Source organism: Excalfactoria chinensis, chromosome 1 (assembly GCF_039878825.1).
Source record: "Excalfactoria chinensis isolate bCotChi1 chromosome 1, bCotChi1.hap2, whole genome shotgun sequence".
NCBI lineage: Eukaryota > Metazoa > Chordata > Aves > Galliformes > Phasianidae > Excalfactoria > Excalfactoria chinensis.
This window is the reverse complement of record NC_092825.1, coordinates 65,901,817-65,918,218: the sequence shown is the minus strand read 5'-3', so window position 1 is coordinate 65,918,218 and position 16,402 is coordinate 65,901,817. Positions and strand designations below refer to the sequence as shown.

The following is a 16,402-nucleotide window of genomic DNA, read 5'->3' as shown; positions in this document are numbered from 1 at the left end:
TAGCTCTATAGAATCTGTCATCCTGGACTGCCTAGAATGAGAGAATGCCTAGAGATGAGGAATAAAAGAGTCTTACAATTCCTCTGTATCTACCACACACATATGAATCAAATGAGTAACAAGGACACAGCTGAGGTGACAGAATTTTGCCTTTGGCAACCAAAAAAATAAAAAATTTAAAAAAAAATAAATAAAAGCTTCCTCTATGGATAAGAAAGAAGTAAATTGAATTGTATGATTAAATCACACATGGTGCTACCTGTTTCTCATTCGTAATGCAAGATGTTCAGCTGAGGGTAGTCTTGTATGGAAGCACTGTTATATCTAAAGTTCACAGGTAACATGCATCAGACCCAACCTGCCTAAAGATTCCAAGCAAAGAGAAGAAAGGAAGATTTTTCATTGATTGTGGTCTGTAAAAGTTACATTCAATTTTCTACTGCACCACAATCATGCTGTCTACATAACAGAATTGTATTGTTGCTATTTAGTGTCTTGCATGGAATGAGGCTACTTGTTAGCCCGGGTCTGCCCCAGAAGTTAAAAACAAGAAGCAAGAAGCAGGAATACTGAAGAGAACAATTCTGGCCAACTGCTCAGTGTCTAAGATAGAGGTTCACATCACACCTCCTGAGGTGTGTTTTGAGGATCAGTTGACTTAACTTATAATACCACTCTGGGAATGCTTTTGAGAATTAGTCTGAATTTGACAACTGTTATAGTTAGTATTCACATGCTCACAGTATATAAAGTAGAGAAAAACAAAACAGTAACTTGACACAGGGACTCAGGATTTAGATCAATAACAATTATTCATCAATTAGCTTGAAAAATCTGCTCTGAAGTAGTAAATAACTACTTAAGTATTTATGTGCCACAGAATGCTTCGTCAGATGTGCCAGGACGTAACTGCTACCAGTTTCGACTTAAGTTTTCATATTTAAATGTCTTTAACTCAATGTAATACAGTAATGATGCCCATGGTAATTTTTAGTGTGTAAATAGCCAAGTTCTTGATGACAAGGATTACATAATTCAGGTTACATGCAGTTCAACGTTGGCATTTTAAGTGCTAGTCAACATTAGACTAGCTTATTTTGAGATTACATTGCTACATAAATCTGTCACTTTCAGGCCCCTTGTGTAGTCTTTCATTTTCTATCATCCTCAGTTTGTCTTATTTTTGAGACCTTTAATGCTCCTGACTGTAACAGGCTGAGTGCCATCCAATGCCTTCACCCAGACTTGAAAGCACTCGGCACGTTCATTGCAGCATTTGGATCATTCTATCTCTACCTGTTAAACAATTCCATTCTTCTTACACACACTACTTTCACACTATCTTTCTCTGGTCATCCTGTTCCTTCCCTGTCATCTTCACATGCTCACCTCAGTAGCAGAGGTCTGTTTATCTATTTTTAATGCCTTCCCATCAATCTGATCCATTCCTTTTCCCCTTTCCTCTCCCACAGATTCATTAATAAATGAAGCAGAAAGCTGACTCACTGCTGTGCATATCCATTTTGTTTTCCGTGTTGGTTTGAGGCAGTGTTTGTAATTAACCCATAGAGGAGACTGTTCTGAACATCTCTGCATTCACATAAGAGACTGTGGAAGATGACATATTTACTGCTTTCAGGCATAAGAAGTCTAAACCATGATCAACACCTCTTTTGGTGACTAGAGCAACTCTGGACACTCCTGGGAAGTCCAGGTGAGCAGCTCCCCTCACTTCTATGACCTCTTATTGATATCTATATCCTCACTGTGAAAATGACTCCATAGCAGAAGCAGCTAATTTCCTTTAATGCACCTTTTCAGCTTCCAAGTCTAGAGGCCAGATTTAGAAAGCTCTAGTTGCTAAGACACTCATCAGTGGCTTTACAGAAATGCCTAAAGGGTAGGTACAGAGCAGAGTTCCTTGTCCAATATCATCTCAAGCTTTTAAATCCACACAATTAGTTGTAAATGCACGGCTGAGCTGCTGTCTGGTAGGTCTGGTAGGCTGAGCCACTCTCTGGTAAAGAGACATGATCAAAATGTTCTTTGAATTGAATGTCCGATTGCAACTCTATACATTCCATTTGAAAATGTGCAGGTAATATATTAACTGAAAACTGAAAAATACCTTTTGGATGAATGAAATCTGGAAACCTATTCTCAAATCCCTTTATCAAAACTGAAAGCAAAGCTGCATGTTTTTCATTGTTCACAAACCTGTGTTTAGCCAACACATGAAAAGGCATGAAATTATTTGCCACAACTTGAGCTTGCTATAATTTAATTTCATTTCAAACACTGTTATGATTTGAAACATAGAACAGGTAAGTTGATTTTCACCTTGAAAACAGATGTTTAACTCATTTAAATGAGCATTCAAATCCACCAAAACTGCTCATACTGTGAACCATTTTTCATCTTCAAGTTCTGGCACAAATCTTCGATTCCACAAACGACTTACTTTCATATTGGAAATCATAAGATCTTTTTAGAATTTTACTCTGACTTATCCACCTTCCTTCAGAAAAGTAAATGATGTCATCACAGTGAGCATCCATACTTTTAAGGAACTTCTAGAACTGGTGATGATTCAATGGATTGGAGTTTATGCAATTCTCAGTGCTGGTAATCATAGAATCATAGAATGGCCTGTGTTGAGAAGGACCACAATGATCATCCAGTTTCAACCCCCCTGCTATGTGCAGGGTCGCCAACCACAAGACCAGGCTGCCCAGAGCCACATCCAGCCTGGCCTTGAATGCCTCCAGGGATGGGGCATCCACAGCCTCCTTGGGCAACCTGTTCCAATGATTTGTAACGATGTGCATGGCAATGTCTATTTTACATAACTTTTCTTGGATGTATGACGCAGTGATATTTCATCAAATATGAGTTGCCGATGGCAATTGCATCTTCTATTAATTTCATAACTTCCTCTTTCGCAGGAGCTCTATCAGTAGCTATATCAGATATTAGGACATACATATTGTATCTGCCACACCTTCCAAACATAGCTTTCTAAACTCACCACAGTAAATAGCTTTGATTTATTTTCACAGTCAGATTTGCTACCACTTAACTAGCTTTAATAACAGAGTCCGTCTGAGTTTCAACTTCTTAACAACGATTTTGTTGAGATGATAAACTTGTCAGTTGCACTGTTTTGTCTTTACAAAGCATTCCTCAATATGCATCAAATTTGGCAGCATATTTTTGCAGATAACGTCTTTGAAAAATGACATTTCTTCCTTATAAACTAAGCATAGCGCCACATTATTTGTCTTGACAAGAAAAAAAAAGAAGAAAAAAAGTACTAATCTGCCCATTTTTTGTTGAACACACTTCCTTCATCCAGACTTTTTCTGGGCTCTGATTTCTTCTGAGATGCCATGAGGTAGGTTGAAATACTAGCACTGGCAATCACTGCATTGTTCTCAACAAGCGGCACAAGTACATGCCACACGTAGTTTGCACAGGGGTTCACTGTGTCTGAGCAAATAGCACCAGAGGAAAAGACAGCACTACTCTGTGCCCACCCTTTTCCCCTGGTTCCAATCCAGACAGTGCCAATCACACTGATGGTTTGACTGTTTGACTGTTGCAGAGCAATGGGTGCACACCCTGAGCAGCACCGCTGTGGTGTTGTAAGGCAGGAGGTGAGCTGCACTGTGAGGTGTTCTGGGCTACATGAGGCCTATGGGCCTGACGTGCCTGATCAAGAATTTGCAACAGAGTTTAGATAGCTTAAGTCCCAGCACTGTGCCTAGCAGGCCACATGGCTTCTATGAAGGTTTCCACTGAAACCTAGAACAAATTAAGTAGAAAATTGTTTTTGCTTATGGTTTGGTCCCAGACAAAGTTGTGAGGTGATACTGCAGCGTGCTGATTGTTTTTACTCACAGCCCTTTTACATCCCTGCCCTCCCTTCAAGCTTGATGCATATGACTCATCAGCAAAGCGATCACACGCTTCCTCACACTGATTAGACTGACAGTAAGACAAGCTCACCTTGTCTATACATCCTCCTATGTGGCCTGCTGGGAAGCGTAGTGCTCGGAATAAAGATTGTGCATGAAGTCTATGCTCTAAGTCTGCTAAATTTGAAACTCTGCGTATTATCACCTCATAAGCACTTTATATTTGTGAAATATGGTGTACTGTAAGAACCTGCCCTAAGTGGAACACCAGGTGACTTACACTGCTTCTAAATGTAACACTGGTCTTCTGTAACCTGGGACACTGAGCAACTGGCTCTGTCAAGGATCACTTATGAACGCGTTGGAGAAGTAGAAACCCTTGCATTTGGGCTGTGTTGATCAGGATTGCATCAGAAACACATTTTGCCTCAGTCTTGCACTTAAATTATAAGGAGAGATTTCTCTTCATGTAGCCTAGTAAATACTTCCACCGTTTTAGAGGTGGGAACTGAAGAACTGGGAAACTGAGTTACCATTACCCAGGAATTCAAGAAGAGTACTTTCTGTAGGCACAGACCACAAAACACAGATGTATCTAAACAGCCAATCTGTTCCCAGGGTTAAATACTTCTTTCTGATCTTAAAATCTTTTCCCTTGATGAAATAATAATGACACATTTCACTATTTTTCTAAATTTTCTAAATTTCTCAACTTTTCCAAGCCCTATCCAGTCTTACACAGAGGGTGATCCACTTCACTGTATCCTCTTGTACTCCTATGTTGTTTTTACTATAAGAAGCTGCATGCTTCTTACAGACCCTTTGCATCTAAAGCTTTTAAAGAACATTACAGCTTAATATCGCTAGCAAAACATACACCATTAAACAAAGCAGCCATTAGAAGCTAATAAAATGCAAACAAAACCTAAACTCTTTACTGACCTCTCTGGCGCTTGCTGAACTACTTGCTTTGATTTATAACAGACCAAAGAGCTACGACACTCGCCATTTCTTTAGTATAAAGAGAGCTGAGCAGAGACTGAACTTTTTCTGCTCTCCTGTCAGGCATCGGGAGGCCTTACACGCGCTGAGCAGCAACACCTGACCTGCCAGCCCACAGGCCTGGCTATGAGCGGCCCTCACCCGCCCTGCGACGGGCTGTGATAACCCGCTCCCTGCCCCGCCGCGTCCCAGCCGGGCAGACAGACGACAGCGCCCCCGCGGCCTTCAGCGGCGCTGCTGCGGCTGCCGCGCATGACATCACCGCGCGCGGAGCCCATGCGCCGCTGGCCGTGGGGGCGTGCCGGGGCCGCGGCTGCCGCGCCCGCTGCCGCCAGCCCGCCCGCCGGAGCGCCCGGGGCCGCCGCATCTCGGCCCGCCGCGGCCGGCAGGGAAGAGGATGGCGGAGAGCGAGGCCGAGACTCCCAGCACTCCTGGGGAGTTCGAGAGCAAGTACTTCGAGTACAATGGGGTGCGGCTGCCGCCCTTCTGCCGGGGGAAGATGGAGGAGATCGCTAATTTCCCGGTGAGGGACAGCGACGTCTGGATCGTCACCTATCCCAAGTCAGGTAGGCGGGCCGAGACCCCGGGCGGGCGGTGAGCAGGAGCCCCGTGGGCCGGGGCCGCCCCCTGAGGGCCGGGGAGGAACGCCGCGCCCGGGGCGGCCCCCGTGGGAGAGGTGGGGCCGGGGCCGAGGGAAGGGCGTCCGCCGCCGGGTATAGGCGCCGCTGGAGGTGAGCAGGGCCGCCCGGAGGGAACAGATACGGCGCGCGTTATGCCTGACGTGACCGACTGATGTACCTGTCGTCTGTTCCGCAGCCCCGCCGTGCCGCCTCCCCGAGGCGGCTGCGAACATGTGCCCCGAGTGCATTGTGGCTGCGCCGAGCGGCCGGAGATAGCCTTGCCAGACCCTGCAGCCTGCGTTCCTTCTCTGAGCGCTTCCTGGGGCTGCTTCACATACCGTGTTTCTTCTTTTCTTATCCTCCCCGTTTCCGTGCAAAGATGCTGAAGTAGAGTTAACGTGGGCACGGTGCTGTCTGCAGAGAGGCTGCAATATGGTAGCTCTGTAACCACCTGGTAACGCCAGCAGCAGCGAGCAGGTTCTTTACAAAGCCCGCTCCCGAGTGACTGCCCGGCTACAGGATGATCTGTTTCTAGAAAATTCAGAGTCTGCTGGAGGTGACTGATGTTAGCTCTGTAAATACCCCTGTGACATGCTTCGGTATCACAGGTTTCTGACCAGGTGCGATCATTTCACTGTTTATTGTAAAAATGGTTCTTTTCTGTTTCCCCTTGGTGTGCTGCTATTACGTTACCGTTTCTCAAGGAGTTTGAAGTGCTTGTCTTCACTTTTATTTATTGTAATTCATTACTAACGATGCTCTTAAAGTCTGTCTGAAGCTTGATGGGTGCATCAAACATCCGTCACTACAGTGCGGGGACAATTTGCGGGCTGGTGGGTGGCCCCCAAAATGCTTGGATTAGTAGGAGACAGCCATGCAGGTACTGTTCTTTATTTAGCATGCAGGGTGCAAAAAGAACACAGATCTTTTACTTTAAACATTTCTGTTTTGTGAAGCTGGGTTCCTGCACTACTACAGCACCCAACTTGGCACACTGCTACGTATCCTCGGCTAACCTTGGTTTATAGGCACAAAATAGCTGTGATACAGCACCTGGCAATAGATTAGCTCTGATGGCTATGCAATTGGCTGTAGAAAGCTAGCTTGCAGAGTCAGATGAGGTTTACTATTACTTTATGAATACAGCAAGTCTCTCAGGGCAGCCCTGAGGTTGACGACAGGCACCTGCGTACTTGCAGAGCTGGGGGATGACAAGAGAGTAGCTAATAGGTGACCTGAAAGCAAAGGAAAAGGAAGACTGAGAGCTGGATACCCAAGCTGGAGGTACAGTGGAGTGGGAGGAGGTAGAGGGGCAGCCTCAGAATAAAAACGGATGCCAGGAAAGAGGGTATTAGAGTGGGTCTTGTGGAATCTGGTGTTCTTGTCATGGGAACAGGCTCTGAAACACAGCCATAATGTCTGCAGTCTCCAGGAGAAAACAGTTCACCTTCAAGTGTCCTGAGTTCTTTTGGAACTCTTGGAGCTTGTGTTGTCTGCTGATCCTATGTGCCTTATTTAGGGTTTCTGAATCAACTGTGTCTGCTGACTATGGACAGGACTATCACCAGAAGTTAGACAGTCCTGCTGTTTCTCATTGATTTGCCCAAGGTCATGCAGAAAATCTACAGCAAAGCCAGAAATGACACCCAGAACTCCATATTTTTCTCTATTATCTTAACTACAGCTCCATCCTCCTGTCTTTCAGAAGCACCAAGAAAGATTTTTCTGTTGACTGGAGGCGATGAGGATTTCTGTAATCCTAAAGAGTTCCTGCCTCTTACTGAGCCCTGCGTGATACTCCAGTGTAAAATCAAAAGGCTCCATCAGTAGCTGTTGACCGTGTGCTGGTTTATCTGACTGATGAGGAAGCACGTGTGCCATTTTGCAGACATAACTCTGAAAGGCTGGATGAGTCTGCCCTAAATGAGAGATGGAAATAGTGCTTGGAAAGAATTACTTTGGTACATTGGTGGTGACCCAGGAAGAAGCTGGTCCAGTAATGGCAGAAAATTGAATGTTCCAGTGGCCTTACTGGGAGTAATATGATAAGCTTAATGGAAAATTACTTTGCTTTAATGTAATTTCCACTGATGGAGGCCTGAATAATGATACTCTTTGTATCATTAATTAATCCTGACACTTGCATCCAATCAATGGTAACAACTTTTGGTCGCTGGTGGAATAGGAGAAACTTGTACATAAAACCTCATGGCTCATTTATACAGATGCGTGTAAATATGTCGGTGTGCATGTATGCTTCTCCATATGTATTTGTTAGAACAGTAATTACAGAGCAACTTTTTGTCAGGGTACATAATTCAAAATCAGATATGTATCTACTCTGTTAAAAAAGCGTAAGTCAAGCTTTATATTTTGTGCAGCTTGGTAGTATGGAATGGGCAGAACAGAACAGCATTCATTGAGATTTATGGTAGGCTGCAAGTGTGTACTAATATCATCCTATATAGCACTAAATAACTGGAGCTCACGCAACAGACTGCTTCTCAGATGAGATGCAGTGTTCCAGAGGAAGTACATATTACATCTATAATAGCTTTCCTCAAACCTTCTCATCCTGTGGGGTTTTTGTACCTTGCCTGAAAATCAAAATTCTTCTCCGTGAACTGAATAAAGTATAAAATTAATAAAGAAGCAAGTTCTTCCATGGTATTTCCTCAGTGACCTGCGACTGAGAGTTAGTCCACCTTCTGGCTAAGGTCAGCGATTCCAGTGGAATTAAATCCATGCCTAAAATATAGTATCGACTCCATGTTCACTTAGGTGTTTTTGTTTTTTTTTGCCATGCCTCATGATGCCAAATTCTGACTGTACGTGATCTGTCCATTTGCTGCACTCCTAAGTGGTGTGCAGTGGATTGCTTTCTTAATATTGTATTTGTTCTGTAGCAACGTGCATTGTGCATGCTTGGGTCAGAGCCCACAGATGATTGCCTTTTGCAAAACTGGCAGTTTGTTAAAGTGAACTATTTACATTATTAACAAAGCCGGCTCTCCAGCATTGATTATTTTGCCAAATAATTTTCTGGAATCTTGTGGCAGACATCAGCTTTAAGTCCAGTCAGTTGGTGAGGACTCTTCCTCTTCTGACTCATTGTCTGATGTGAAATGCAAGTGTTGGTCTTCACCTGGCTGGAGGTCTGTCTTTTTGTAGATACAATGTAGATAACGTTTTGAATTTTCCTTGCCAAGTTATATTTCCGTAACTACGCACTAACTTGAGGGAATATGATGGCTGACTATAAGCCTTAGGCTTCATAAAGGGCCAACAGTGAGTTTGCAGATCAGTTCAAGGACAGCTTTCCTGTGGGTATGTTCTTATCTTTCAAATTCTTGCTTAGCACTTTCCTTCAGTCTTGTATGAAGTCAGCCAAAAAGAAGTTCGTTTGAGTTGCCTATTATTTTATTTTCTTAAAATAAACCCGTATGTACAGAAGAAGGTCGTGCTTCTCATTCTATCTGTTGATAAGTGTGTTGCACACATCACTGATTTTCTGTCTGCTCCAATTGCAGGAGCAATTGGACACCATGCCTCTCCCACTCTATGCATACCGCTTGCTTAACCTCTTCTGTTTCCAGTGCTCCTGGATGCAGCACCTTCTCTTGCTGGGACACTGCCATCTCTGTGAGGAGCTCAGGTTTATTGTACTGCCTGTTCCCTTTCCCTTGTCAAATATCGGTGCCCAGTGTACATTCTCCAAGAGCCTATTTTCCTCATACTCTCATTTCCTCATAATCTCTATTATTCTTTCCATGCCAGGGTCGCTATGAATCCCATGTTTTTTTTTTCAGTCAAAGGGGAAGCTCTTTGATCAATTGACAATTACAACAGTGGAGGAAACCTCTGGACTGTGAATCAGATATAGAGCGCTCAGTATAAGCCCAATTTTTCTCACCTGTCTGAGTCTCCACATAAAATTAGCAGATTTATCCTCATAAGCATCTAGAATGTTGTCTGTATCAGACCCAGTGCTATTATACTTGGGACCAAAGGGGGAACGTATCTGCTTATACTTCTAGCTCTGAAATTTGTTCAGGGACTTCTTATCTCTGGTCACTTGTTTCTTCCCCTTCACATTCTGTTGAACTATGTGACAAAAACAGGTTGGAAAAATGTCTCAATTTAATACACTATAAAGAAAATGTACCAAGTGACTGCACTTTGTGTGGAAATCTTTGTCTTGTGCAGTCCCACCCTGCTTGTTGTCCTCCAGTGATACAATTTTAGACACATACCTGAAGCAGAAAACAGTCTTGCTTGTTGAGTGTTATGGTACTGCACAAAAATGCCCTTATTCAACATATAGAGGGTATTACTCCTTGGCTAGGATTACATGGTTCTGCATAAGCTATGCTTGCAGGTGCACCCTACACTCTGTGTTCATCTAACTCACTAGCTAATCTGCAATTGTCTGCTATAGCAGTCAGTGAGTAGGTGACAGAGCTGCACAGAGCTGCAATGATTACGTGCTGTGTCAGGGACACACAACGTGTGTCCTCCAGCCTACCCATGAGCACACCCAGCTGTGGCCTAGTAAGCTGCACTTCTGCAGAGCTTACTGCCTAACTAGCAAACATGTTCCAGTTGCCACCCCACATTTGAAATATTGCCTGAGGTTCTGCCCGGGCTATGGGAGTTTATGGACTGAGAGCTGTCAGTCACAGGGAAGTGAGTTAGCTGCAGTGGATTGCAGAGGTTTACCCTGGTTAATGGCAGGGCTGTGAAGGCCTTATGCTGTGTAACTGAAGACTCTTAGGGAGCAAGAACCCTCCATGTAGATGTTTGTGTGCTAAATTAGTTGATTTGCCTTGGTTTCCAGTGTTCTTACAAGGAATTCTTCCCAAGAATTTTATTGTTGTATGAGGACTGATCCAGAAGTAATGCCTCTTGCTTTATGTTAGCCCACAATATCAGAGGCAGATACTGGCAGTATGGCAGTAGAGGTTGAACCTTCCTGTCAATATTCTCTTAGATTTTGTTGCTGTGTGACAGATGGCAGCAGAGGGGCAGTCTGACAACATGGCATCTGACATGGAAGTGCCAACAAAGCAAAGGTTTGTCATTGAATACCTCCATGCAGAAAAAATGGCACCCATCAATGCTTGCTGAATGCTTATGGAGACCAAACTCTGAATGTGAGCATAGAGAGGCTGTGGGTGATGTGTTTCAGCTGTTGTGACAGCAACAGTGGATCATCTCCACTGGTGCAGATTTTGACAAGCACAGCATGCAGGTTCTTGTTTGCTGGCAAAAATGCATAGCTAATAGTGGTGACAGTGTTGAAGAGTAGTATTTTGTAGCTGGGAATTTGCTCTATCAAATAGTGTTATTGTGCTCTTTGTATCTGATGTATGGAAATAAAGAGGAGGCATTACTTTTGGAGCAGCCTACATGTTTTTTAACAAGTTTATCCTCTTGCAGAATAGCCAGACTATGCTAGTCTGGTTTTATAGTCCTGTTCTCTATGCAGGATTTTGCTGCCTCAAGTTTAATCAGTTTTCATCTAAGAAGTCAATTCAAATGTTAGTGGCTCGGAGGCATGTCTTAAGAAGCCACAAAATTTACTTAAAAATGCAGAGATTTTTAAATAAAATACACTTGGGATTCTTTACCTTTGCCATCTGGTTTGTTAGGCAATAGTACGTGCACTTATAAGTCAAGGGGAAGAACTTGAAAAGATACCTGGCCTCTGTTAGTTTTGTGAATGTGGATGAACAAGTTAATGTCTTGGAAATCAGAATGTTGGTACTCTTTCTCTTTTCCAGTAACATTGTTGTTATTCAGTTTCTCCTTCTTGGGTAATTTGTAAAGCTCAGGTATCACAAACCTCTTTAATGCAATGTGAAGGTGCTTTGTTTCTCATACCAATCGACAGAAAAGAATTGAATTGTGCAAACTGGAAGGGATCAGCAAACTGTGTCGGCTGGTAGAGATGCTTCCTGTGAGATGTCTTGTTCAAGGCTGATGTATAGGGTTCATATTTGAATTTGATTTCATGCTCTTGGTTTTGGTGACGCAAATCTTGTTCTTTTCAACTACTGGAAGAGTAAATATTCTGCTTCTGAAATGCACTCCATTGAGGACCACCCGACTTGAACACCAGTGTTTGTAGGGGTCAGCACCTTTGGATTCTTGTGCTTTGAAAACCCTTTTGGAGTGGGATTATCTCTTGTTCATTGTATGTGTAGCTGCTATTGACTCAGTCCCAAATGTCACCAGGCAAAGAAACGATAAATAAAAATTTCATATAACAAGCAATTGAAGGCAACTGAAAGTTTGCCACTGACGTGGTTGACTTAATTTCAGTGAGAGTGGAATAGAATAGGTTCTTAAGTGCCTACAGCAGGAAATAAAGGTAGAGAGGAAAAATGTCATTAAGGAAAATTTGTTTTTGGTTATCTAGCTATCAGTGTTTCTCTCATGAGCCATATATCAAGACAGTGAAGATGTGTTATTGGAGACGGAACAAATAGTTCAGAGGCGGAAGAATTCTCTTGTTACCTAATAGGTATTGCTTGGTGTCCTGCAAATGTACCATAATTGCCTCCCTACTTTGCAGTAGTGCAAAACTCAACCAATTTGCTTTCTGAAAGCTGGCTCAGGAAAAGAACATGGAAAAAGATTTCACCCTGTGTAAAATATGCATTCTGGACATAAGTGAAATCAGTGTTGACTGGATTATATGAAAATGACCTCAAAAACTGAAGAATTAGGAAATTATGTAAATTGACCAGACAAATGGTTATTCTTATTTTGTGTTAATATTCATCATTCATAGTAAAGATGTTAATGAAAGGAAGCAAAATGCTTGAACATGGGACTGAATTGGATTAACCACACATGACCCTTCCTTCTTGTTATGCAGACTTTTATTAAATGGCTTTTCTCTTATTCCTACTAATTCTGCTATAATGAACACTTTATACTGAGGTGAAGAAACTACTCCCTGTATGTTGTCTTTATACCATTTCAGTCAAATGAGAGTGTATACTAATGAGACCCACTGTGAGGAGAATGGGTTGTACTGAAGAACGTCAGGAAGGGAAGTGTACTGGGGGTTGAAAGCATGGAAGGAAAGTTTAGCTAGCTGAAGCAATGGCTGGGACAGTAAAAGATAAAAAGAAATAGGAAAAATGATGGAGAACCAACTAAGTAGAGATTTTTGTTACTAGATACCAAAACACATTTGTGATTTTAAAAATGCAAACTGGTTTCATGTGCTGTTACCCACCCACCGTTTATGGTGCAGGATGTGAAGGCCATCATCCAATAGAAGGCTGCAAGTTCTGGGTGATGTGTAATTGCATTAGATCACCATATGGGGTATAGACAATGGTGTGAAATTAGCCCTTTATTGTGTCCAAGTGCATGAGTAATAAATTCATCCAGGCCAACAAAATGAGACAAGTGTGAAGCAAGTGAGATGAGACACGTTCAGAAGATAAGCACTGGATGTATACGCAGCAGTCAAGATTGATCAGTACATTGGCTGCTTTGCAGTGTCTTGTTGATGTAAGGCAATCATAAACTCAGGTTAACCATCCAGTTAAAAGCCTGTTTACTTCTGCTGCCAGAGTAGCACAGAACAGCTACAGGCATTGCTAAAACTGGATTTCTTTATGCATATATAGCTGAAGTGCACATTAATAACGATTAATGTGAGTGTCTGTGAGACATAGTGTGCTCTCTTCAAGGATTTTGCAGCAGTGCTGAGTAAACCCGTGGTGACACAGATTGGCAGATGCCCGTTTGTACTCTCAATTAGATCTATTTCCATTTCTGATTCTGAAGAGCAATAACAGAAATAGAATAGAAATGACTGTAGCTTGCCTAGAACTGTAGATCTGTAGTTCAGCACAGAGAAGGAATGACAGTGTGTTAAGCATGACTGGGGGCGTGGGTACTGTGCAAGCAATGATTTTGCTCAAGGCAGCTCTTATGATGGGCAACTATAGTTTGAGAGGGATGCTGTCTGACATCAAATGGCTTCCTCCCTGGTGACTGAAGAGGCTACATAGTCTCATGCATAGATTAAAAATGTGTATTGGAATTCCAAAACAGCAATGTGCTGCTTTTCCATTTATGTATTTATTTTTTTTTCACGTCTCATCTGTAGTGCTTTCACATAATACTACTGGTGCCTTCTTGTGATTTAACCACCTCATATGTGCAAACATAGATAAACGTGTAGGCATGTTTTGTCTAACAGTTTTCCCTTAAAGGATTGAAATCAAGGCATAGAATTGCATTTTGGTTCCCTATGCAACTCTGAATGCTACCCAAGGCACTTCAGGAGGTGACAGACATCCTCCAGAATATGCTTATTGTAGGGGAAGGAAACAGATTCACAACAAAAGGTTGTGAGGACAACCTCAATGCAGGTTTCTGTTTTGGATACCCCGTTGTCTCCTGCCTTCGGATCCTATTTCAATCAGCAGAGCTCGCTGTGCTACTCTGCATTTGGTCACAGTCCATATTCCAACACTGAAGGACATAGTGAAATCAGTGACTCCAAGGATAACTGAGCACTTCTCTGTAACTTAATGAAGTCCTTGAGGGTGAATTTTAAGAGCAATGACTTGTCATTACAGCAGTTTTCTCTTCTGCAGTATCCTTTGGAACAGTGTTGTCACCCATGTGAAAATGGAGGGAAATGAGACCCAGTGTGGGGCATACATTACTGGAGATAAAGTTGATCTCCTGCTGGGGTAATGTATTAAGCAGTTTGAGCATGTTTTTCATACAGAGAATGAGACTACTAGAGGAAGCAGCAGGGCCAGATACAGCTGAGGTAAGATTGGGGTAAGGACCTGCACCTTCTTGACTATGCTCCAGGGAGAAGATAGGATTTGAGAAATCTAGGAATACTCTGAGGGAATACCATTGCTAGTTTACATGGCTACCATTTGCCAGATTATTTCCTCATGTTTGAGGTAGGGTCTGCCCTGTAGCATATCTCAGCCAATTGAAAGCACCCTTTTCTCCATGAATTACTGTCCTGGTGAGCCTACCCTTTTGGTATGACTGCATGATGTGCTCATATGCTGTTATGAAAGGAGTTGTGTCTCTGGATTGTGAGGATTTTCAAAGAGTGAAGCCCAGGGAAAGAGGTTAACAATTGAATGTACCGGGTTTTTTGACCTGATCAACCTTGAATAAGTATGGAAGGGGTAAAGAGGGATGTAATTCTGTCTGCCAGAGTGTGGTAAGGCAGGAAGCAAGAATGGAGCTTTAATTCATTTATTTTTTATTTTCACGTTCCTTTCAGATGGGTTATACTGCTCATTTTTTCTTTGTGCTGCCTTATACCATGTTTAATTTGGTGAGCAAAACAGAGAGAATTAATCGAAGAGCATGGATAGATGTCCTCTTTTATAACCATCTGCAGTAGCACAGAATTTTAGTGTCCTTAGCTTGCTGCTTGTCACTTCTTAAAGTACTGCCTGCAGAGCACTATGTGTGAAAGCATTCTAGTATGTCTTCAGCAAAATTAGGTAGGTGAGTTTATGCCTAAAAAAGGATAAACTCCTTAGGCGACTTTACCTGATACAGTTTCAAGTGAACTGGGGCAACAGAACAGAAACTGTTCTGTTGCTGATGACGTCTAATACAGACATGATGAGCATCTACAGACAGGAAAATATGTTACCAACATAGCTAAAGCTTAAAGAGAATGTCCACAATTAAAATACATATCCTCTTTGGATATCAGCTACCAACCAGCATCAGCTATCAGTGTAACAAAATCTGTAAGACGTAGTTATGGTGGAATCATGGACGTGGAAACGAGCTTGAAAACTCAAATCGTGACTCATCAGTCAGAAGACAAACAGACAAAGCAGCGTTATCTTGTTCCAAATAGGGATTGAAAGCAGTCTGTGGACCTGACCCATAGTTCATAGTGCTGTTAGCCTGCACCTAGTACTTGCTGCAGTTCCTATGGCTGTGAGGATGTTGTGCCTGGTTGAGAGGGATGGAAGGGAACTGCTTTTTGTGCCAGCTGTCCTTAACAAGTGGCCTGGCCTAGTTCCCATTGGGGCAGGTTGTCCTAGGCATGGTTAGGATGCAGTGTTTAGGGGACATGTGACTCAAGCTACTTGTTTCTGTTTTTTCAAGTCTAACACAGTAATCTCCATGGATATGGGTCTAGCCTGCAACTCTTGTCCTTCCAGAGAACAGTCCCTGATGCATTTATTTACTGATGTTGCTTTAGGATCCATCCTCCTAAAAGGTGTCAGTGGGTCTTCTTTGGAGCTGCTTCTGCTGCTGTTGGGTATGAAGCACACCATATCACCTGCCTTCCGCTACGACAGTGATGAAGTCTTTATAGTCAGTGTCTGGACTGAGATGCATCACATTTCGTTCTGCACTTCTCATCCTGTATTCTGTTGAGTAGTTAGTGTTCTAATGTAAGGGAGAATTGGGATTCAGACCATTTCTTAAAAGCAGTAGTAATGCACGAACTGAAAATAATGCTGTTTTGTAACCAGTTTATTGAGGTATTGCTTTAGAGTACTGTTATGTATAGAAGCAGTATTTCTAATATATGTGTATAATCAGTTCAGGGGTAGTGCATTTATTTATTTTGTTTGTTTTACCACACAGAAAGCGCGTTTTAGTTCTAAATAGGATACCATTTTCATAGTTTGCTGTTTACAGCCTCTGGTAATACGCATTCAAAAGACTTCTCAACCTAATGGACCCACTTCTGTGTTATCTGATGTAAGCCAAGTGAAAGACAAGGGGAATATAGCTTAATGGTTTAGGGTTTTTTAAAGCCAATAGCTTTAAAAGAAAAATAAACTGATTAATACATCTAACAAGTCAAAACTCTACTTATTAAAT

General features: G+C 42.5%; 1 protein-coding gene across 1 annotated transcript in view; it reads left to right on the top strand.

The window, feature by feature from the left end:
• The first annotated feature begins 5,220 nt into the window (after positions 1 to 5,220).
• SULT4A1 (sulfotransferase family 4A member 1) overlaps positions 5,221 to 16,402 on the top strand; it is a 31,088-nt gene continuing 19,906 nt past the window's right edge. The window contains exon 1 of the mRNA XM_072326588.1: positions 5,221 to 5,485. Within this exon, the coding sequence (XP_072182689.1) occupies positions 5,317 to 5,485 (169 nt within the window). The 5' untranslated portion in view covers positions 5,221 to 5,316. The remainder of the gene's footprint in view (positions 5,486 to 16,402) is intronic.